The sequence below is a fragment of the Hippopotamus amphibius genome, chromosome 12 (assembly GCF_030028045.1).
Source record: "Hippopotamus amphibius kiboko isolate mHipAmp2 chromosome 12, mHipAmp2.hap2, whole genome shotgun sequence".
Classification (NCBI taxonomy): Eukaryota; Metazoa; Chordata; class Mammalia; order Artiodactyla; family Hippopotamidae; genus Hippopotamus; species Hippopotamus amphibius.
Genome location: NC_080197.1, coordinates 62414371 through 62439975, shown reverse-complemented (window position 1 = coordinate 62439975; position 25605 = coordinate 62414371). Strand labels below are relative to the sequence as shown.

General features: G+C 38.3%; 1 protein-coding gene across 1 annotated transcript in view; it reads right to left on the bottom strand.

The window, feature by feature from the left end:
- ABCC9 (ATP binding cassette subfamily C member 9) overlaps positions 1-25605 on the bottom strand; it is a 142526-nt gene that overhangs the window by 22265 nt on the left and 94656 nt on the right. The window contains exons 25-31 of the mRNA XM_057702727.1: positions 23504-23600; positions 19871-20100; positions 18640-18788; positions 18352-18421; positions 15816-15973; positions 11904-11996; positions 6919-7021 (exon numbers count right to left, since the gene is read on the bottom strand). Coding sequence (XP_057558710.1) covers positions 6919-7021; positions 11904-11996; positions 15816-15973; positions 18352-18421; positions 18640-18788; positions 19871-20100; positions 23504-23600 — 900 coding nt within the window. The remainder of the gene's footprint in view (positions 1-6918; positions 7022-11903; positions 11997-15815; positions 15974-18351; positions 18422-18639; positions 18789-19870; positions 20101-23503; positions 23601-25605) is intronic.

Genomic DNA, 25605 nt, shown 5'->3' with positions numbered 1-25605 from the left:
CCAAAATACTTCCAAAATATTTACGGCAATATGAGTTTTCCTTCTTACACCCTTTTGTGAAAGTTAATACTTTTAATGTTATGTTATAAATTTGTTATTTCCATATTATCTTTTCTAAAAAGACTCATAAAGAGTTTGTGTGATAAGTTTCAGAAAGTAAGTTAGCACCAGGAGATACTTCCAGCAAGATGCTCCCAGCTTGATATAAAGAAATATGCCAGTCGGAGTCTGAGAAATTTCTGTGGGCAACATACACATTAAGGGTTTGAAGCAAGGTATGCTTTTATGCTATTCTCCACTTTCTTTCAGCTGACCTCACTGGAAAGAAGATCCTCATTCACTCATCCATCTATCCATTCATTCATTCATATATTCTTTTAAAAGTGTATATAACTTCCCTGTTTAGAATTATCAATGCCTTCCTATGGCACTTACAATAAATTCAGACTCTGATGAATTGCAAAGCCTTATATGATGTAAAGTCTGAACTCTAGACCCTGCCTCCTCTGATCTTATCTGAGATTCCTTTCCTGCTTCTTCACCCTGCTCCAACTAATGTTAGTCTTCCTGTCCTTGGTGAGATAAGTTGGGACCTGGGACCTGGGACCCTTACTGCAGTGCACCTGGACAAACAAATCCCCTGAGCAAGAGAGTACAAAGAAACTACAGGGGACTAAAAATAACTGCACGCATACACAGCTGGGGTAATTATAATAGGATACAAACAACTGCTGTTTCTGAGGTGCCAGGAGCAAAAGCAGGATACTGCACACAGCACCACCAAGGGGGTGGGCAGACCACCTAAGCCATGCCTCCTCCCCAGCCCACCGATCCACTGCTTCCTTTACCCCATTTAAGGAATCAGCTTCCAACACAAAGTTTTATCACCCTTTATCCCCCACTTAGAACTGTAATATGACTATGTCTTAGAAAGCTGTGCTATGTGTAAGTGTTAGGAGTTCCTTGCTTTTCTAAAGTGAAAAGCACTCAAGTTAAGAACTTCATCATTCATTTCCCAATGATTAATATTTTTTTTGCTATTTCAATTGTGGGGGAATAACATAAAACACTGTGTTCTGTGTTACAAAGAGCAATCTGAATAGGACTAGAATAGAACAAGGCCACATCGAGATACCAAAACAGCAGAATAATCAGTCTCAATAAAAGGAAATTAGACAGTAGGTCTAATATAAATATTATAAGGGAAATGGAAAACATTACACACTTAGTTTCTCCCTCTTCCTCCACCTCATTCCCTGTGAAATTAATTTATTATGTCTTTATATGCTATATTGGGCCCTGGATTCAACCATTATATAGAACCAAATGGTAGATTCAATCAGATGATAATTTAAACTATCTTCTATTGAATTGAAATGATAATTCTGGTAATAGGTAGGTAGCCTCATCCTGGCAACGAAGCCAGCAAAAGTGAAAACAAATGAAGGGAGGAAAGGGAGGGGACAGATCAATAAGTTAGTGTCAGTATATATGTTCTGTGTCTCTGTCATTGACTTAATGTTTTCAAAACTATTTGTAAGGTTTTCAGCATGATTATTAGACATTATTATTTTAATTACTAGTCTAGTAAATAAAATATGCTAACATTTATATGTAAAGATAATGTAAAGAGATGTTTTTGACAGCTCAGCAATAGGCATAGCTTTTTGAAGTACCTTTAGAGCAAATTTTTCAGGAGATGAACTCACTTCCAAATTCCACAATCTAGTAATTTCAAATAGATATAAGAGCTTAAAAGCCAGTACGTCTGCAGTTTAGTATCTAAAACAGTGATTTTATTTATTATAAAAATATTCTTTATTTTTTTCTTTTTTTAAAAAAGTGCTATTCGTGCTGTCTTTTAGTTACATCAATGAGATACTTTTCAGCTTACTTCTGGATTACTACCCTTGCTCAATAATTTTTTTTTAAAGGAACTGGAGATTTTTGGGGAATCATTTGGTCATAATTTTACCTCGATCTGCAGAAGAGAGGAAGCTTCTTTGTGCAAAGTGTTTATCAAGAAATCTCATACCTAAAGCACTAAATTCCAATCACTTCCCTTCAAATAGTACTAGACTAATAGACATGTGAAATTGATAGGTAATGTAAGAGCTTATGTTAGCTCCCCATTTTCCACTTCCTTTTGAATTATAAAGTGACTCTACCTTTCCACACCTTGTTTCCATTCCACTGTAAGCATGTGAACAACGAAATGGCTCAAAGGCAGTAAGTTAAGAAAGGAGAAGCAGGTGGTCTGAATAACTCACACACAGGAGAGGAAATATTTAGGGATCACTAGCAGCACACACTCTTCCACTAAGGCCTTCTACATCCTACCCATCAATTCAATGAAAAAACACCTTCAGTCAAAACGATTCAATGGAATGAGAGATTCTACTTAGGAAACAGAAGCTACCATGTGTATGAATGACCATTCTCAGATTGAACCCAACTGCAGGACATTTTTATAAGTACAGTGATAAGTTATAACTTCCACTGAGTGTGAATTCAACACTCCCCTCCAGAAGGGAAGCCTTTGATTCCTATGTCAAAAGAGAGGCCTCATCAGATTTCTAGTGACTCAATAATTTCTTGATATATGTGTGGGATTATAGTGAAAACTAATTTTCCACTGGGACACCCTTGTAAATGGTTATAACCAACACCACCTCTCTCCTGCACTTGGCCCTCAGAAGTCCACGTCTATGGTTCCACATTACAAGGTAAATGCACACCTGTCTATAATGGAATTATGAACACACAAAAAGCTCTGTGCTGTTTCACAAGATAGACTCTCATGCAAGCACACCCTGCAGACTATTTTCACTTTAGCCTGTTGATTCTAAAGACTTTTTTTTTTTTGGCTTCTTGATGTGATTTTTCTTTTATCCTTTCACCACACACAGCAAGACAAAGCCTTGGAAAGACACCCTTTAGATAGAGTTACACAATTTTCACAAATGGAAACTCCGGTGCCAAAAGAACTGGAATTGTTTAATGCAGAGGGATGAAGAGAAAACGATATGCTGAACAAAAGAACGTAAGCAACATTCAAAGGTTAGGCTGTCGTGACACACAGCACACGACTGTGGCTCCTTCGCTTGGCACCAAGAGGAGAAACACTCCCCTCTACTCCCAAAGCAACCTAGGTGGTCACAGTCGGGCTACTTGTCCACCAGCCAAATTGTTTTATTCTTTTAGATTCTTGTCCTTTTTAATTGGAGTGTGTTGTGACCTTCATTTTTTTCCCCAATTCAGAATGAAGATGAAATGAACATGGTGGGCAGGACTACATCTTCCACAGGGACCACTGTTCAGCCAGAGAAAGGGAATAACTTGTAATTGTCTTAACACTTAGGTAAAATGACCAGGAAAAGAAACAAGAGCCATACATATATATTTAAGATAGATAATAAATAAAAACTGGGTGGGGCTCAGGGGTCTTCTCGAATTCAAAAAAGGTGTTTTTACTCTGGTTTCCCTTCCTTCTCCAGGAGACTGTCCACAGAATTCGGCGGCACTGCTCCGGAAAGCTAAAATTGAGAATGAAGAGAAAGGGAAGAGAAAAACAGCCACAGAAAACTATGGTAAGTTTTCTTCTCTTTCTGTCCACGTAGGTCATGTGTCCTGGAATTAGAGTTGGTGAGATCCCCAGATCGGCATCAGGAAATCTGCTGGCCTCTCCTTATGCCCAATGCTTCTCCTGTCCTTGTACCGTTTACTTGTGTTTCTGCTATAAGATCTCCAAGATTATTTGCTATAAACAGATATTTTTGTTAATTCGGTGATTAATATATCAAAGAATAGGGAATGGAGAGGCTGTGTTGAGACTGCAGATAAGATCCATTCAGAGTCACTGGGTGAAAGAGAAGTTTTCATTGCTTCTTTTTTTTAAATGACTTACAAGGCAGAATATGTCCAACTGTGGGGTTTGGAGAACAGTTCACACCCCAGTCTCCAAGGTCCTGTATCTCAACATTCATATTTCTCATATTTCTGACACAAGATTCATTTATTTGAAACTGAAATTGTGTCTCCAGTGATGCAGACACGTCCACAGAAGCACAGTAGTAATGAGGTCATTTACATGTGTGCAACTGGGAGAAAGGTTATTGCCTAATTGGAGTTATCTACTTTATTCATTCAACACCCCTACTGTGGCATATGTTCTTGGATTATAGCATTCATATTCAAATAAATATTCTAATGTTCTAATATTCTGATTCTAATAAAAACTTTCAGTATACCTGAAGAACAGAAAGAGAATAAATCTGACTGGTTTTAAGTTGGATCTCTGGGATTGTCTAGAAGGGTGTGTGTATGTGTTGTGTGTATACCCACACAAACCTATTAATACAGAAATACAATAGATGAAAGAGACAAATCATCCACAAGGCACTTTGCACTTGACTTCTATTAGCAGATATCCCTGGAATGTTGCAATAAATCAGCAAGTTTCCTACCAAATTTTATATTTACTCATCAGGAATAGAAGCAAAGGATTCTTTCATTTTTTGGTGTTGGTTTTTAAGGGAGAGATCTGGTAATGAAGCTAGACAGCAAATCATGGAAAGAGTATAATACACAGAAAATGAAGAAAAGACACAAAAACAAATGTGTTACAAAGTAACAGAATAAATGGCAGATTCTGCCCTTCCTTTTTCAAATATCAGTATTTTTTTAGGACTTCTACAGGTGGAGCTAGAATTCTTTACATTCAAGTGGGTCCAGCTGCCTTTACTGGGGGACAGTTTAAGTAGCGAAATGTGAGTTAAGCTAAACTAACCCATTCTGAGTCTGGCTGCAGTTCCTCTCTAATTTTCCTGACCTTCCCTTTCTTGGCAGCCTGAAGGCTCTAATATCTTGTCTCCTGGCTTTGAGAGCAGAACATATGGTTTGCTTGAAGATTCTTGTTAAACACTTGTCCATTAACCTGACAGTAGGAAGAGCTAAAGAGTAGAAGCAGGAGTCAAGTCAGACACTCACCTCAAGTCCAAAGCAAACACACTTATCCCTAAAAAACATACTTGATGCAGAGAACGGACTTGAGGACACGGGGTTGGCGGGGGGTGGGGGGGATGGGGGGGTGCAGAGCGAAGGGGAAGCTAGGATGAAGTGAGAGAGTAACATAGACATATTTCCACTCCCAACTGTAAAATAGATAGCTAGCGGGAAGTTGCTGTACAACAAAGGGAGATCAACTCGATGATGGGTGATGACTTAGAGGGCCAGGACAGGGAGGGTGGGAGGGAGCTGCAAGAGGGAGGGGATAAGGGGATATATGTATAAATACAGCTGAGTCACTTTGGTGTACCTCAAAAGCTGGTACAAGAGTGTAAAGCAATTATATTCCAATAAAGAGCTTTAAAAAAAACATATTTGATCTTTAACTTCAGGAAAATCAAATACAAAGGTAACTACTGACATTTTCCCCCGGTGATTTTAGGACATTCTCTGATGAAGCTATTTCATCATTAGTTCTGTTATTCAGATTTGATTTCTTTTTGTTGGAGAAAACAGATTTAAAGAAACAAACAGAAGCTTAAAGCAAGGAATTAGGGTCTGGGTAAGATCTAGGAATAATATTTTGGTTCTAAGTCCTAAACACTTCACCTGCCTTTGTGTTATTTATAGGTAATTCAGGAGAATCTGCCCTACCCTCTCCCAACCCTCACAATGACCTGTAAGAAATTTCTTATCTAAAATTTGTGAAATATAATTGTGTTATCTTGCTGGATAATTTCTACACAATAACTAATATAGTGGTGGAGAATCTCTGTAAAGCTAGTGTGAAATTATGGCAACTACAGCTCACAGGGGGGACCCAAGATTCCATTTAATCCGTATCCACCCATCAATAACTCAGGTTTTAATTTGGGCTCCTTCATTTCAACTTTATCAAATTCCCATTACCATCTGCCCTCTCGGTCCATTGAGTTTTGAAAGAAAGCCTGCATGTGGTAGGGATGCTTAATCAGTGGAAGTGAGGTTCTTACAATAGTACGGGTAAACCTCCTTGTCCTTTTCACAAACTGATAGATAATTATTTCTTTTAAAAAAGATGACATCAACTCATCATTACTACCAAAGTGGCTTATTCATACTGCAAATTATGTAGGCCAGTCTGCAATGACACCCCCTTTCCTCTGGAATTTGGGTTTCATCTGTCTCCCACTTCATTCATACCCCAGTTGGTTGGCTTATTAACCGGGACAGGTACTGTTTAAATTCATTTATTCATCCATCCATCCATTCAAAAGACATTTGTCACATGCACTTGCCAATCAGTGAGCTGGGGATTTATGTTACTATTTTTAATCCTAAAACTCCCATGAGGTAATATTCTTACTCCTATTTTACAAGTGACAAACTGGGGCCCAAGTAAATTCATTAACTTGCAAGACCAAGTCTGTATGTACAATGCCGAAGCTTGTGCCCATTCTCCTACTTTATATAAGGCAGAAGAAGGCAACAGATGATTAACTGCAATTTTTGACATTTTGAGCTAACATGATCTTCCACGGGCTTAAAACAGAGGAAGTCGCCACCTCTTCCAGGCCAGTCCAGCCCAGTGGAGGAAATGAGTACATCTGTTCACTTGTCAAATTTGCTCTTTTGAAAAAAAAAAAACCCTGAAGTTACACAAATATTTGCTGTTCCATTAACTTATGTAATCTAGCGACTAATGAATGCAAAATGAATTTTTGCTTCTGAGGCTATCTGCCTTGCCATTAGCTAAAAACATTATGGCAAATTTCATCCGTAACATAAACAAACCTGAGCTATTTTAAAGTCCAGAAAATGCCAAGTGAGTGCTGAATCTCAGTGGAAGCCTAATTATCACAACTGTCTCCCTCTTTATATCAGGCCTCTTTTCTGTGTGGTTTCCATTTCGAAATCATGAAATGAACGTACCGTTCTGACCTCTAGCCATCTGTTGGCAGCTGAGAGAAATAAGTAGGCAATGTTGTTTGTGTCTGTCAGTTCCAGCATTCGTTGCTTAAATCTGGTTTCATGCCTGCAGAAAACAAAAATATTATGATGTTAGCCACACAAAGGGAAAAATAATAAAAAACAGTCACACTTCCTACTACACTATTTACTCAACACATCTGATGGGATGGGATGACTAGTAAATGGACTCCTACTTGCAAATGAAGGCCAGCTGCTACTGCTCTCGTGCACCCTTCCTGAGAGATGGTGTGGTGCAGTGTTTCCTTCCTTTCTCAACCCCTGCTATGGAAAGGAATCTTTCTGATCTATTAAAGATTGTTTCATAAATTTCCACATAATGATGGTAGCCATGAAAACAAGGCATGGCCCATGTCGCAAGTGCCCTACAAAAACCAGAAGAAGTTGTACAGATATGCAACATACTCCATCTACTTTTTATTGCATGTATTTTACTTTTCCACATGGCATGGTTAGAGTTGGATGGAAGGTACTGCAAGAGACTCAGAGAAGACAGGAAACTATGCATTTGTAACAAGCAAATATATACTTTAAAAATTTTCTTTTTGCTCAGTGTTTCTGGGGATCAAAGAAGGAAAATGAGGTGGCCAGAAGTGGAGGATGGCAGTCCTTGGAAGTGGCAGATGTCCCTGTTAGGCAAGATATCTTATAATCTCCAAGTTCCAAACTATTTGTAAGAACAGTCATTGCATGAAAGAAACTCTTGGTGTATGGTACTCACATGGATCTATGACACGTACAGTTTTGATACTGATTCTTGGCCAAATTAAGTTCATTCTAGGTGATCAACATAATCAGACCAAATTCTGTGTAAACTGTGTTATAAAAGAAACTTCTAATAAAAACCTTATCCATTGGAACATGTGAGCTACCTCTCACAGAAACTCATGCTACATGGTGATAAATCTTTTCTACATCACAAAAATAGCCTCTTTTTATTTTTCAATTATTTTCCCTGAGTAACAGAAACAATGGAAAGCTGGATCCTATAACCAAAATAACTAGTTTGAAGGTTGGAGGAAATGCCAAATCAAAATGTGGTTTATTCAACTTTCTGTGGCCACAGCTTATCTTACATAGACCTCCTGTCTATGTGTTATGTTTGCAAGGAATAGCCAAATACATCTGACAGCCTGGTGGTGATTCCTATTTGATAAGAGACTGCTCCAAGTTCCCCCCTCCCCAAATCATCAAATCAGTTTGCAAAAGTTTATAATAAACCATCACTATGTCAAAAATGAAGAAGTCTGGGGTGGGGTGTTCACTTGGCTTGTGAAGCCATCCATACAGGCCAGTATAAAGCAGATACTTGAGATTTATCCAATCAATCTGATCACTCCAATATGCCAAACCAGAAAAGTCAGATAATTGAGTCAGACAGCAACATCTGATCTACAATAATCAAAGGATTCAGCAATCAGAGCCAAATAATTACCTCACTTTGAGTTATGTAGCCTTGACCCACGTGCCAGGCACAGGAGGACCTGCGCTGAATAGCAATGCACTGGGGCGGGACTAAACAGACAGAGAAACAGGCTTACCCTCGCCATGACCCTTTCAGAGATGGACAGAGTGAAAAATTAAGGTAGGCTGACTCATAGGTTTACAGTGTTTACTGAGATAGTGGATTTCAACTGTCAACAAATGTACCCAATTCTGTATTTGCACTGTTAAGTGGATTTTCACCCACTCAGAAACATCTATCAAGCACGAGCACTAAGTGAGACATTAGAATAGACATGGATGAACAACACACGACCTCTGTGCTAGAGGAGGGAAGTGTTTAGTGAAGGAGGGAAGCATGGTATGAACAAGTAAGGACGGTGAGACACAGAAGCCAATCATACCAGCCCTATGTGCGCAATGCTACATGGACATAAAGGAAGGCGATGATCCGCACCGCCCAGAGGATCAGAATGGCAAGGGATGAGGCGAGGGCCAGTAGAGGTGGATTAAACAAGGTTTCACAAAGGGCTGGGAAGATGGTCTGAGTGAGGTTTTAAGAAATGCACTGAGTTTTTCAGGTGAACAAGGTGGGACAAAACATTGGAAGTATCGAGAACAACGTGAACAAAGGAACAGAAATGAGAAAACTCAGCATGTTCAGGGATTGAAGAGAGGGTCCTCTCCCCAGAGGGCTGTGGTGATGGAGAGACTGGGGGCGTAGCGTGGGGGGGGTGCGGTGCTTGGACTAAAGCCTGTGGACTCCACTTGAGATGAACATCAAACTCTTCAAGGGGACAAAGTTCTTTGTCTGGGGCTCTTCGTACTCTTCCTTTAGTTTGGGGATATTGTTGCAGATACACTCAAAGAGTTTGTAAATGGAGTTGGCAACAGTCTGAAGCAGCAGTGAAAGGGGAGGGGTGCAAATGCAGCGAACATTCTTTCTGTGTGTTTCTATTTGGCAAGAACCCTTCTGTTTTCCTAATGGAAACTCTGACACACTCAGTCTGTATCTTTTCATCCACATCCAGCTCATCTTCTGAGCATTCTTAGACCTTTATTCTGTCAGACCAAAAAAAAAAAAAAAAGTAGGAAAGGTCACTGAAATCTCAGTCTAATTTAACTGTGATCCTTTGGTAGTAAACTACTTGAGGGAGTTCACGGCTGCCTGTGAGTACACCACGAACCGTGAACGCAGGGGAGGAAAGCAGCCTAATCAGTAAATATGAACTTTCCAAAGAGCTGACGACTCTGGGGACTCTTACTAGCCTCGAAGAAAGCAAGAAATAGATGGAAAAGAATGTGCTTGATTTTTAACCACAGGTTACCAAACGTAAAGATTCTAGAATTGTTTTCATGGTAGCAGGGCTGTCCCCACATGATAAAACTTCCTTTGGTTTAAAAATGCTGATACTGGTGGTATGTAATATTTACTTTAAAAATGAACCCTGGAAGACCTCAATCTGGATGAGTCTGATGCAGGTACTGCTCCACAGAAGTTGGGTTGTCTTTTGTGTCTTCCAATCATCATTCAAGTCTTAGGTGACGTGTAATAGTTTGTCCTTGTTACAGCTCCCTAGAATTTTCCTGATGTAGAATTAGAAATAGTCAAGGCAAATTCTGCTCATGTGTCTGGTGAAGAGCGTCAGTGAAAAATCTAAATCTTGCCTTTTGGTCAAGTTTCTCTTTTATGCTAAACTGTCACTTCCTTCACGATGCTGGATGTCAGGGGCCACAACTCTTGGGCCACAGACCGGTGCCAGTCCGTTGCCTGTTGGGAACCAGGCTGCACAGCAGGAGGTGAGTTGTGGGGGAGTGAACGAAGCTTCATCTTTATTTACAGCCGCTCCCCATCGCTCACATTACCACCTGAGCTCTGCCTCCTGTGAGATCAGCACCCATATTAGATTCTCATAGAAGCGCGAGCCCTACTGTGAACTGTGCACGCAGGGGCTCTAGGCTGTGTGCTCCTTATGAGAACCTAACGCTTGATGGTCTGAGGTGGAGCTGAGGTGGTGGTGATGCTAGTCCTGGGGGGGCGGATGCAAATACAGATCATCATTAGCAGAGAGGTCTCACTGCATGGAGACCATAATCAATCAATTTCTTACAGACTCATATCAAAAGCCTATCAGTGAGAGGCAAGTGAAAACAAGCTCAGGGTTTCCACTGATTCTGCATTACAGTGAGTTGTAAAATTATTTCATTATATATTACAATGTAATAATAATAGAAATAAAGTGCACAATAAATGTAATGCGCTTGAATCATCCTGAAACCACCCCCCGCCCCCCGTCCGTGGAAAAACTATCTTCCGCGAAACTGGTCCCTGGTGCCAAAAAGATTGGGGACTGCTACTTTACGTGATTCCAGTCCTCATTACTCCCAGAAAATGACCTGACCTAGTTCTTCAGGTAGAAAACAGAGGCTGTTTTCTCTTGAACCCATCAGCTCTTCCACCTGCCAGCTTGCCTGAACGTGGTCACAGCTTGCCCCTCACCTGCCACGTTATCCCATCTATTTTTCCCTGTGGTATTTAACAAAAGGCCATGTCTTTGGAGTCCTTCTATATTCACAGCAAGAGTAGCACTTAGCATGTGTTCAAAACTCAAATAAATTAACTTGAAAGACTTGTTTGGTGAAAAATGTAATTTTTAACATGGTGTACTTATGAGTACCACTGGGCATTGCTGGCTACTATTAGAATATAACTTTGGTCTTAATTCCTACAATTCAAAGTCAATACATGGTTGTCCCATCTCCAACATAAGGCACTGCACACTCTGATGGGAAAACACACCACTGAGGAAAGTATAAATGCTTCGTGATGAAACCTAGGTAGATTTTTGTAGAAATTCTGTGATGCATGCGGCAGATGGTGGCTGTATCTTTATATTCTATTTTATGACTCAATTTTATATGTATATACACACACACACACACATATGTAATACAAATATTTCTTAGGTTAGAAAAATCTCTAATTGAAATCAATAGATGTTTGCATTTAGCACTGCAGAATGTTATAACACTTTAAGATGCTGATTTTCTAGAGTAAATGAAACATTCATGGATGCCACCTTATTTTCTGATTTTACCTGAACAGGGAAAACAGGGTCAGGTAATTTTTTCAGTATTAAGCAAACATGCTTGATGAAAAGCTTGGGATATTACTCTGTTTACCAACATTGAAGAAAACTGATTAAATCCTAAAACAACTTTTATTATTATTATAGTAATAGTAATACTATAGTAATAATATAGTATCTCTCCAACATGATGTTTAATTCTTTCTTTTTTCTTGTTAAAATTTCAAATGATTAAACTCTGCGATCATTTACTGCCACATTTTTCTTACTATGCGTTTAGAACACTGCCCCGCACAGAGTGGGCATCTAAACATGGGAGCAACGATCAGTTATACGCAGGAAAATATTTGTTGTTGATGTAACTGCCTAATCAACAAAATGAAAACGTTTACTCACCTAAATGCCCGAATGGTGGTGAGTCCTTCTGCGGTTTCTGAGAAGTGGCAAAGCAGAGGGAGCTGGGTACTATCGTCAAGTTCCTGGAGGTCCCTAGGACAGGGACAAGTGCAAAAATAAACTTCACACTCATTCAGACTCAAAGACCACTGTGTTCATTCTAAATTAAGGTTATTACTTGTCATCACAACTATTTTCCTCTAGCACTCAATTAACAAGAACTTCAACAGCTTACAATCTAAAGAGGAAGAGAAAGATAAGTACATATAATAAATGCGGGTCCAGGTTGAATATCATGTGTTGTACAAAAACATCAGCTTTGTATCACAGCTAAAGTGAACTGTTATGTGGACACAGAGAAATGAGCTATTAATTCATATGTAGAAGGTGGGAAACATTTTCCTTGAGCAGGTAGAATTTAGGCCAAACCTTAAGCATGAGGGGGGCTTCAACCAAACAGACAAGAAGAAGTTCATTCCAGCTAAGAGAACAAACAAGAGGAAGGACAGAAGACTAAAGAACTGGCGAGCTCAACCTGGCTGATGCCTAGAATCCTTTGGGGGTGCTGTAGTGAGAAAACATGGACAAACAATGGGCGGGGCTAGGCTGTAGAAGATCCTGGATGGGCTGGGAAAAATCACTGAGGACTGGAAATAAAATGATCAGAACCAGGTTAAAGCAACATAACATGGAAGAGAATGAGTGAGTAAAGATAGTCTATATAAGAAATTAAAAAAAAAACTAAATTAGTGTGATGCTGCTGAGATTTAAAGTAATAGGAGATAGTGAGATAGCCTCCTAGAAGTAGCCTTCTAAAACTGCTACTATCAACTCGTTGTGGCAGAGTGAATAAGAGAAGACAGCCACACAAACATAGAAAACAAACTTATGGTTACCAAAGAGGATGGGGGGGGAGATAAATCAGGAGTTTGGGATTAACATATACAAGCTACTATATATAAAATAGCTAAACAACAAGGACCTACTGTGTAGCACAGGGAACTATACTTAATATCTCGTAATAACCTAGAATGGAAAAGAATCTGAAAAAGATTATATAGATATATGAAGATATATGAATATGTATCACTGAATCACTTTGCTGTACACTTGAAACTAACACAATATTGTAAATTAACTACACTAAAATTTAAGAAATAAAATAAAATATAAAAAGAGAAGTGAGTCAAATATGGCTTGGTTGTTATTTAGCAGACTTGGACGATGACTGCTATTTACCAAGATCGGGGGGAGAGAACAAAGATATTTAAAGAGATAGATAATGAGTTTGGCTTTGGACACAATGAGATTGAATTCTTGCCTAAATAGAACTTTCATGCACTGGTCCTCCACAAGTAAATATATACTTACAAGTATATAAAGTGCTCAGTTAACGTCTGGTGGACAAATGCCTGAATCAGACCCTCTCCATAAAGATGCACACTCAGGACAACTTTTTAAATCACATAAGCCTTTCTAGAAAACAGACTAAGAGTTATATCACATGTTTCAGAACATGCCTCTTTTTTCTGTCCTTCTGGAGGTCTTTGGGGTGGAGGGAATGAAAGTAGCAACATGGACATTCACCTGCCAGAGTCAATGGAACTGACTGTAGTGTTACAGAATCTTCAACTGTTACATGATCTTAGGTCTTTCTGGGCTGCCTGGGTAGTCCCACAACCAAACACAAAGTGCTTTTTAAAACACACACACACACACACACACACACACACATTTAAAATTATTTATTTATTTATTTGGCCGTGGAGCATGCAGGATCTTAGTTCCCTGACCAGGGATTGAACCCGTGCCCCCTACAATGGAAGAACGGATCTTAACCACTGCACAACCAGGGAAGTCCCTGAAAAGTGTTTTTTGAGTTTCTAAAATGAATTTACTCACTTCAGAAACTGCAATAAGGGGAGGGAAAGAGAGAGGGGAGGAGGATGATGAATATGAAGGCATCAATGTAAAGAGTCTGCTATTTTTAAACAGAAAACTAAGTGGTTATTTGTAAATTTGACACAAGTAACAGGTGGCCACTACATTGAGGTTTGTTGTGAAAAGGGAAAAAATGAGGAAGGAGGAACCTCTGTTTACAGGACCGCGTTTTATGAAACAAAAAGGTGAGGGTACAGCTCGATCTTGTATTCTTGTAAGTAGGAGATGCTTACTTACAGAACTAACCACACATGAAATCTTTGAATTTAGATATTCCAAATTTCATGGCATTTCCTGTAGCTAGTCCCCTACCTTAATTCCCTTTGGTGTTTACAAAACAGTCTGTGAAATTGCCTGAGCTCTTCAACATGGGTGAGTCCTGTAGAATCTCAACATCTACAAGGGTCTTTTTGTCTGTGAGATTTAGTAATATGTGGTCCTATTAGTGAACTTTCAGAGGATTTCAAATAATGGCTTATAATCCATTATCAATGTTCATTTTTAAAAAATAACCATCCCCTGCGTATTTTAACTCTCAACATTAACAGCTTATTCCCACTTATAGTGAGCAGAATTTGCAGTTCAAATTTGTAATGAACTAAGAATATTTGCCTGGGCTTTGTACTCAATTTGTATTGCCCTGGGATGAAAATAGGCCCCAAAAAGCATGAGACTGAAGTAAGACGTGACTGTTGAATATCAGTGGTGAGAAGGCAAAGAGACATTTGGAAATGACCAGCAGAACTGAAGTAACTGAACTTTTTTGCCCCTCCAGCAAGCAGCATCAACGATAATACCAGAAGAAATGAAAGAGCGAATTAATGGCTAGCCTCTTCCTTTTGGTTTGAACTTGCTAGAAGAAAAGGAAAGAGGCTAGGGATGAAAAAGCACTCTAGATTGAACATAGCTTCCTAACATTTGAAGGATCCTAATTTACAGCCCCAAGGGAGAAACAACTGTATGTATATTTTTAATTAAGAAATGTTGCAGATATATCCAGAGGTTCCCAACTATAATCTTGCCTTTTCTTGTTACCTGATTGTTTTTCATTTTCTCGGCACCCAAGTCCTATTAAATCTTTTCATTTTACTGAATAAACTCAATATCTGCCTTCCTATTCCAGCACTTAATCCACATATAAGGGTTGCCTTGTTTATGTTTTATCTTCCCAAGAGACTCTAAGTTTCTGCAGAATTGGTTCTTGCCATGTTGATCTCTTCCTCTGCCACACGGCTTATTTACAACACATTAAATGCTTAATAAGTGTTTGTTGAAATAAAGTGGTTACTGCAATGATATAAAATTTACTGTACTATTTAAGGCAGGACTTCAAAGTTAAACTGGAAATTTCAAAACAACTGGCACTATATTTCACTTAATTATTCAGCATCTCAGCACATGACAAATCTTATATTAATAGAAGAATTTTAAATTCATGGCTATCTTTTATTTACTTGGCTGGATATTCAAGGGCGTGTTACATGATCCAATCTGAAAATTTCCAACCTCTTAAAATTACAGCACTCCTACCAGACATTCAAGATTCCCCACTTTTATAGTTATCCCTCTGATTTATCTCTTTAACCTTTTCTACTTCTACTAATCTTTTACAAAGTGCATTTTACTTTTTTGAAAATATTTTACTTTTTACCCCACTTGCTGAATATAATGATAGTAAATGTTATCCTTTGGGAATATATTTGATTTCATGAGTTTTCTGTCAATGCTATGCTCAGAAAAAGGACCATGGAATGAAAAATTGGGCTCAATCTGCTTGTTAATATAAGTCCAGGACTATGTAAGGCTCAGACAACGAATTACAGAAACAAAATAGCTCTCCAAATGAAATATAATATCAGGATAAGTTTCATCTCCAAATTCCATACCTTATTTCGGAAAACATTACAGCAAATCTGGATCACAATAAAATATATAGGCTTTTGGAGATAAATAGTGCATTGTCTTACTTACTTAGAGGCCACTCGGAAGTACTTCTGGATAAAATAAAAGGCGACCCCCAGAGGCACAAGTGCAACCAGGAACACAGGGGTCGCATAAGAAATCATGCCAATGGCAGACACGCAGAGCAGTGTGGAGCGAGTTAGAGATTCCAAAGTTGGAGGGATATGCTGTTAAGAAGGTGGTTTGAAAGGAAAATGTTTTAGCTCAAATAAAACATTGGTTATGAGGCAACAAAACATTAATTTTATATCAATGTTAAGTTATATAATTAATTCTGAAAGTAGTATACAAACTTTTTTGTTGTAAGCAATTCATCACTCCTTCAACTTCACTCACTTCCCATTGTCGAGTATATTTATCCATCTATCTACCTATCTACTTATCATTGGTCAGTTATTTACCCATCTACCTATTTATCTGGTGGGATTTCATACAAATAGCACTATTCTCTAAACCTTATTTGTCCATTTGCTTGTTTTGTTTTACAGAACAAGATGGATTGTAAATCTTCCCATGCCACAATATACAAATCTACTTCTTTTCAGTGTCTGCACAGTATTAAAAAACGTATTTAGTTATTCCTCTATTAATTTTCTTTAATTGCTTGCTCATATCCTTTGTACTTTTTTCATTGGATTGTTTATCTTCCTTATTGATTTTTAGATGCTCTTTATGTATTATGGATGTTTATCCTCTTTCTTTACATATGTTGCCAGTTTTTCTCCCAATTAATCTATTGTATTTTAAATATGTCTTTGATGCTTTTAGCTCAATAGAGCTTTAAAAGTTTAGAGTCATTTCTGTTGGCCTTTTACCTTATTTTTTCTGAGTTTTGTGTCTTACTTACAGAGATCTTTCCCACCCAAAATTCTGAAACTACTCTCCTGCATTTTATTTTATAGCTTTATGTTATTAGATGGCCCTCTTTATTACATGTGAGTTTGCTTTGTATTTTATAGGTAGTTAATTGTCCCAACATCCTTTACTGAAAAAATATTCCTTTTATTACTGATTTAAGATATGCTGGTGTTTTTGAGTTCTCCATTTTGTTCTTTTGATCTACTTGTTTTCTGTGATCGTCAAAGTGTTTTAATTTTACAATAATTTTTAGCTATCTGAGAGGGAAATTACAGATATACACACACAGGATTTTTATGATTTCTAGAATTGTTGGATCACTTTTCTTCATATTATATTTATTTCTCTTTTCACAGTTTTTGTTGTTATAAGTGAAATTTATTTTTCACATAATTTTTAATTGATGTATAGAAAGTTACTGACTTTTTTTAAGATTTATTATTTATTTTTATTCTTTTATTTTTGGCTGTGTTGGGTCTTCGTTGCTGTGCACAGTCTTTCTCTCGTTGTGGTGACTGGGGGCTACTCTTCCTTGCGATGTGCGGGCTTCTCAGTTCAGCGTCTTCTCTTGTTGTGGAGTACAGGCTCTAGGCAAGGGGGCTTCAGTAGTTGCAGTACGTGGGTTCAGTAGTTGTGGTGCATGGGCTTAGTTGCTCTGTGGCATGTGGGATCTTCCTGGCCCAGGGATCGAACCCATGTCCCTGCATTGGCAGGCAGATTCTTAACCACTGCACCACCAAGGAAGCCCTGAAAGTTACTGGCTTTTATATCATATGTTTTAGGCAGATATTCTGCTTAACTTTCTGGTTGGTTCTTTATTGTACTAACTGTTTTGGACTCTCTAGGTAGCAATAGTATCATCTTCCAAATAAGGAGTGTTCTGTTTCTTCCTTTCCAATATGTATTTCTTAGGAAGTATTTTAGATGTAGCATGACCTGACACCAATGCTGTGAAAACATCAAAAATTTTCAGCATACACTTTAGTCAGCTGCATGCACCAAGCATTCTTTTTCTAAACTGATGGTAATCTAGGTGTTCTTAAGACCACTCTGGAAAATCAGAAAAGGAAAGGGCTGGATTTGCAAAGTCTTTGCTCAGTTACCCTAAGCAGTTGATTCACAGAGTGATCCAATTTCAGAGTTTGAGGTCTTTAATTTCAGGACAAACTTCTGGAGACCTAAGGACCTAACCCTCAACTGGCATCCCTGAAATATTCCCTAAAATATCACACCATCTAAAGTTTCTCTCATTCAAGAGCCAATCTAACAAAAGTAAAGAATATCTAGGACAGCTTGGTATTCCCTTCTTTACTTCTGGGAGACATTCTGCATTAATACTAAACTTTAAGAACTTTACTGTGAATGGAGATACAACATTGATCGAAATCACTTCTTTTTACAATAAAAACATTTAATGTTCATTCTTTGCTGTTTCTCTTTACATCATGCTGATTCTCTAAGTATCCTCTTCCACATGCAAAGATTACTTTGAATTAAGGTTTTCCTTTAAGATTTTATTCTAGAAATCATGTATGCATATATGTCATATTGATATGAATGCAAATAGGCTTTCATTTAAGTTTTAGAAATCCTCTATTGTTAACAGGAATCATGGCTTATCTTAAAATGTTCTTTAGCTTACACTCAGAAATTTATTTTTGAACTTGGAAGTAACTCGGGCACTCACCTGATCAATGATATTTGTATCAGCTGAAAAGCGATTGAGAATCAGTCCCAGTGGTGTGGTATCAAAGAATCTAGGCAATAAACAGATTGCAGTGTGTGATAATACTAAATTATCTGAAGCCTGAGCACTGCTAATGGGGACATCTTGGGGTCACAAAAGTGAGAAGATCCCTATTCATCTACTGAAAGACTGAATAAATTCTTTAAAATTTCACATTTCACTTCAATTTAAAAATGCACGTTTTTATGATTTTGTGTGTGTGAGTAAAAACATAACTACTTTTTTTACCTTATTGGTCCAAGAATGATCTTATTGAGGAGATTGTGGTGGAGATTTTTGGCAGCAGTGAGACCCATCCATTCCACAGTGAGAGATGTAACAAGGCAGAGGAAAATACCTGCTCCACAAAGTATGCTAAATCCAGCCACATAGAAGGTCTAAGAAACAGCCAACACAAAACAGCACATATGAAATTATCAACTGAGTTTTTTCTTACTAGAACACCAAATATCAAAGTCTGGCAATATTGTCAGCTTCATTATCTTGCATCAATTTAGACATTGGAAGGAGGGCAGTTCTTGGAGACTCAGGGCAATATCCCCACCATAATCCCAAGGCCAAGTCCCCACTTGCTTCCTTCACTCTCCTTCAAGGTTTGCCTAAGGGCAGATGAAGCATTAGAGTCTGCTTTCTGGTTTCAAACATTCTTGGCTTTTTATATCAGAAAGCTCATTCTTGCTATCCCTAATCTCAGAATGACCAGCTAATTCATTGGTACAGGTAATAGTTAAAATCAAATACCATGGGAACAACAAAAGTCCCGTGTGTACACACACACACACATATATTATGTGTAAAACTCCCCTGAATCCAAATCCAAGCATTATCTTTAGCTATTTCTTATGATATGATATTTTGGGTCCTGATCTAATCAACTTATTGAATCATTACAAAAGTCCTTCCCCGAAAACCATCTAGGAGTTTGGGTCTTCTGAGCACTAGTCACCCATTCTCCTTGCTTGGCCCTTGCAATAAATATTTCTCTGCTCCAAAAACAAAAAACAAACAAACAAACAAAACACCACCACCACCACCAACAAAAACTAAAGTCCTATGACAGTCATAGAGAACAGACCTGTGGTTGCCAAAGGGGAGGTGGGTGGGGTAGAGATGGATTGGGAGCTTGGGATTAGCAGCTGCAAACTATTATATACAGGATGGATAAACAACAAGGTCTCACTGTACAGCACAGGGAACTATATTCAATATCTTGTGATAAACCATAATGGAAAAGAATATAAAAAAGAATGTGCATACATGTATAACTGAGTCACTTTGCTGTACAGCAGAAATTAACACATTGTAAATCAACTATATTTCAATAAAATAAATTAAAAACAAAACAAAAAACCCCACAAAAGTCCCATGACATTCAGGCTATTCGTATCTAACTAGATAAAAGGGTACCACTCTTAATCTCAACATTTCCTTGATAATGTAAAAACAGAACCCACTGTACCTGATCAGCTTTTCCAGTATTGTTTATACTGTACTCTGAGGTCCATGTGGCCAGCCAGTAGTCTATAGCGACAATGACGGAATGCTTCAAAAGCTTAGAGAAAATCATCAGAAAGAGCAAGATGAATCCTCCAGAAGTGAGGTACCGCCAACAGGTCTTCCATGGCATTTTAGTCCTCAGCCTCATTACAGTGGACATGTTATCATCCTCATCTTCCTCCTCCTCTTCCTCTGCATACAAAACACTTGTTTAATCTTCTGATGGGCAACAGGTAGATAGAATTTGTATTATCCCCCCCACACGCAAACCTCTATCAAACTTACAGAAATACAAGTATTAGTCTTAGAAATTTAAAATGTTTTTAGCTGGCAAAAACATTTAAAAAAAATAGGTGAGTGCCCATCAACAGATGGATATAGAAGATGTAGTATATATACAATGGAATAATACTCAGCCATAAAAAAGATGAAATCTTGCCATATGCGAAAGCAGGGATGGATCTCAATGAGGGTATTATGCTAAGCGAAACAAGTCAGACAGAGAAAGACAAATACTGCACAATTTCAATCATATGCATAATTTAAAAAACAACCAAAAAACCGAAATAAATGAACAACTCAAACCACACATAAGCACACATGGATACAGAAAACAGAGTAGTTGTTACCAGAAGGAAAGGGGCAGAGGGCAAGGATGAAATGGGTAAAGGGGATCAACTATACTGTGGCAGATGGAAAATACATGTTTGGTGGTGAGCACACTGTAGGGTCTACAGAAGAGAAATGGAATGTTGTACATGTGAAACTTACATAATGTTAGAAACCAATGTTACCTCCATACAAAACAAATCTAAAAATACATGAAAATGAATAAAGGAATGAGTGAATGAAGAAATAAACATAAAATCTATGTCTGGATGAGATAATTTGCTGATTTAGTACACATCAAACTGACTAGAGATAGAGACTAGTTTACTAAGTTATTAAAGGAATTGTGTTGCCAATAAAACCACATGCTGGGCCTGCAAACATTTACAATTTCCTGAACTCTACATTTCTGAATCTATAAACCTGCACCAGGAGGAAATAGGCTCTGAAATTTGTGTATAGCTCAAGAGAGCATAAGCCATAATGTCTATGGCTCTTTTTTTTTTTAAGCTCTTTATTGGAGTATAATTGCTTTACACTCTTGTACCAGCTTTTGAGATACACCAAAGTGAATCAGCTGTATTTATGCATATATCCCCATATCCCCTCCCTCCCACGACTGCCTCCCACCCTCCCTGTCCTGGCCCTCTAAGGCAGCACCCATCATCGAGTTGATCTCCCTTTGCTATACAGCAACTTCCCACTAGCTATCTATTTTACAGTTGGTAGTGGAAATATGTCTATGCTTCTCTCTCACTTTGTCCCAGCTTCCCTTTTGCCCCTTCCCAACCCCGTGTCCTCCTGTCCATTCTCTGCATCTGCATCCTTATTTTTGCCCTGTCACTGGGTTCATTAGTACCATTTTTTTTTAGATTCTGTATATACGAGTTAGCATACAGTACTTGTTTTTCTCTTTCTGGCTTACTTCACTCTGTATGACAGACTCTAGGTCTATCCACCTCATTACATGTAGCTCCATTTCATTTCTTTTTAAGGCTGAGTAATATTCCATTGTATATATGTGTATGGCTCATTTTAAATGTGGTCATGGAGGAGCGTGGGCAAAAAGAAACCTTCCAGAAGGCAAAGCCAGGAGATGGAGGACAATGAGTGGGGAGCTCCTCTCAGCTGTTTAAGTCACCTGCAAACTTCTAGATGGCTATCCTAAGAACATACTCCATTATGAGGACAGGGAATTTGGGCATTTCCTGAGCAGCAACATTTGATCATTTGTATGGTCTAGTGAGTCTTGTGCATCTCCCATCCTCTCCTTTCTCATAGGCAGTTTTCACTGCAGTCATCCTGTGTGCACTCCACTACTGTACAGTGAGCAGGTTATGGTAGGAAAGATAGATCATTTGGTTTATAGGTTATCAGACAACAGAGATCTACGTGTGGATACGATGGGAAGACAGCATCACCAAGGATCCTAATACTTGAGCTGGATACAAAAAATGAACAGGTCTCAGATGATCTACCCTTTGGTAAGGGTGGGTCCAATGTGTGAGAACAGGATTAGAAATCTGCATGATCAAAGGGGTAGACACTTGCAGATTGTGTGTTTCCTCAATACCCATTCTCTGTTTCCATATAAATTGAAATCTCAACTTGCCTATGGCTGTCCAGCTGAAGACAGAATTTCTTCACTTCCCCAGAACCTAATCTGTCAACATGATAAACTGGTCAATGGTCAGCAGTAGAAACAATATGGGCAACTACTTTCCTTTTTCCTTTCCTGTGGCTTGAACAGACATATGACAGCACCAGGAGTAGCAACGCAGTAGGTAATATGTACCGTACTGGGCTCTTTCATATACATTACCACCTTTTACTCTGTAAGAGAAGTATTATTATCTTATTTTATACCTGAGAAAATGGATTAACGCAGCAAGCTCAGGACAGAGTCGGCCTCTCAAATGCTCTGTTCACCACTGAGACACTGGAGAGAGTAACTGCAATTCTAGAGGCTGTCTGTTTACAGACAGCACCAGACATTCTTTTTTTTTTTTTTGCCAAGTAACATGCCTTGCAGGATTTAGTTCACTGACCAGGGACTGAAACTGGGGCCATGGCAGTGAAAGTGCCCAGTCCTACCCACTTGACCACCAAGGAAGTCCACAAACATTCTTTTAAAACATTTTTAAATCTAAGAAATTTGAGTGCAAAATCTATTCACTCATTCATTTATTCATTCACTCACTTACCCACTCACTTACAATAAGTATTTACTGAAACCCTGAACAATTACCCCCCGAAATGTAAAGATAGCACATTTTGTGGTCCTTTGGCTTGAAATTATAATCCTCTCTTTCTTAATTGCCTTGTAGAAATGTGGTCTTAGGCCAAAACCATGTAAGAAAAATGGAGTATGGCACATTTAATCTATGAACTTAAGTGTGGTTTATCTTCAAACTTCTTGGCAACAAATGTCAAAGCAATGTAACTGTTTCATCTTATTCCTCAAATTCCCAGTAAACTGTTTTTTTCCCACTATATCTTACTAAATCCAGAAAATTGAAACATAACAAAACAGCTTTCTCATTCTCTTATTCTTCATTGCTATGTTATCATGAAAACCCCATAACAACTTACTGACTCAAAGAACTTTCAGAGCAGTATTTTCTCCATATTCCCCATTTACTATTTATTTCCAAAGGACAGATGTTTTATTAAACTATACCTTTCCAATTTATCTGAACAAGGGTCTAGACCTGTTGTCCTGTTAGCTCTCTCTCACACACAACACAAAAATACCAAGACACACTCTGGGAAGCCCCTCAAGATGCCTGTTGGTTAATTACATACACCTTTCCTTCACTCCTATGCTTTCCATTTTCAGTTTTACGTATTTGATTTGGCTTTCCAGCCCCCAGCCCCGCAAAGTGGCTAGTCATTCCTTACTGACATAGTCACGCATCAATTGCCAAAGAAAGACCCTCACATCCTACTTCCCATTTGAATGTTGCAGATATAAAAAAAGGTTTACCTTCATCTTCATCCTCCAGTTGGGCTTTCGCCTCTCTTGAATACATGGCTCTTCGGAGTGTTTTCCTCTCTAAAGTTGTTTGGTCAGCTTCCATATCCTACAGGAAACACTGTGCTATCATTCAAGGAGCTCACAGCCACAGTCAAGTTCTACTTACCAATCAGTGACCCCACATACCAAGAACCAATCATTAGTTACCTTTCTGGGTCTTGGGCTCTCTGCTCACACTACAGATGGATGGACAACTTCTATATCATAGAAGCAGGTGTGAAGCAGTGCCTGAGGTTTGTGGAAAATGCGTCAGAGCTCAGAGCTCAGTAAGAAGCCAGGAAAAGTAGTAACAACATGATGGAGCTGACCCCAGGGGCAGAGGGACACCTCCCCTAGCCTTAAAGCCTGGGTGCTCCATTGCTCCTTGTTTTATTTTTATGTCAATTTCATGTACTCCTGCAATTTTTCTAACTAAAGATTCACCTATGTTAACAAACACCTTCCTTGAAAAATGCATGTAGTTCTGGATTGGTTAAAGCACTATCAGTCATCCACTATAATTATGAATTATTAAATTGAGATGAGTTTCTGACTAAGCATCTCACTAAGGGAATGGCACAAAAGAAAGGGACTTTAAGAGAAATTGAAGTAAGGTGGGTAATTTTGAAGCAAATGGGAAAGGAGGGTATTCAGGGGCCACAAGTTTAGAAGAAAGCCCTGGGAAGGGAAGATAGGTAGAAAGAAGAGAAAAATGCCAAAAACAAACTTTGCGAAATTTTAAGGGTTGCTCCAGGCTTGTCCTGTGCTGAGAAAGGGAAAAGCATTTTGTTTTATCCAGTTCTCTGCTTCCAACATTCCGCCCCCTTGGCTTTGTAACTGGACTAGTAGCATCAGTTCAGTTACACTGTGGGTTAAATCAGCTTCTGCAGGACAGTCTGGGAAACTAACCATATCTCCCTATTTCTGTGGAGAAATGCATTCTGAGTTCCAAATAACTGACCCACAGACTTTTCAAATCTATGGTAATTTGAGGGCTTCCTGTACATGCTGATATAAAAAAAATGTTTGTTACATTGATAAACCAATAAATTCTTTGGTGACCAGTCTCTAGATAGCAGTCCTGTTTTATTTTTGTTTGTCTGGCCTCATAAAACATGGATGATTTCGGAGACTTGCTATACTAGAAGGCTCTGTTGCTTCCAAGTTCTTGGTTTTAAAGAAAAAAAGTGAAAGTGAAAGGGTCTCTTGAATAATATTTTTTCAGAGACAATGTCACATTAGCTTTCAATTGTGCCTAATGATATGAAAACCAACACTTGTACATGAGAGTAAATAAAACACAAAATTAAAAAGGATCTGATCCTTTGTGTATAGTGTAATGAAATGAAATAAACCTGCACATGGAAAAAACAGAAGATTTTCTTGTTCAACTTGCCAATCTGTATAAACAAAAGATTTATCATCTTGGGGACTTTAATCCTTAGTCATTTTTCTTGTGAGTAAATGCTCATATTAAGCTAATTTGGGGTTAAATATTTTAAATTGTGTTGATATTTGGATTAAGTAAATACAAATTTAGTTTCATTCATCCAATAAATATTTACTGAATGCCTGTGAAGGGTCAGGTCAAGGTGACGGTTGGAGGCGGGGGGAAGAGACGTCCAAAGATGCTATTTTATTTTGCTTAATGACATTATGAAGACAATGGGTGATGCCACTCAAGGTAAAATTTTTAATAACATTTAAGTCAGCTAAAAAGTGTTATCAACTTCTCCTTCTCATAGCTGTCATTTCTATCCTTGTAACATATTCTTCCCCTATTATCCCTTAACCTTTTTTTTAATTTTTAATTTTTTTATTTTTTACAATAAACTGCATATATTTAGAGTGTACAATTTGGTAACCCAATCTCCCAATTCATTCCCCCCCAACCCTCCCCGCTTTCCCCACTTGGTGTCCATATGTTTGTTCTCTACATCTGTGTCTCTATTTCTGCCTTGCAAACCAGTTGATTTGTACCATTTTTCTATAGTCCACATATATGTGTTAATATACGATATTTGTTTTTCTCTTTCTGACTCACTTCACTCTGTATGACAGTCTCTAGATCC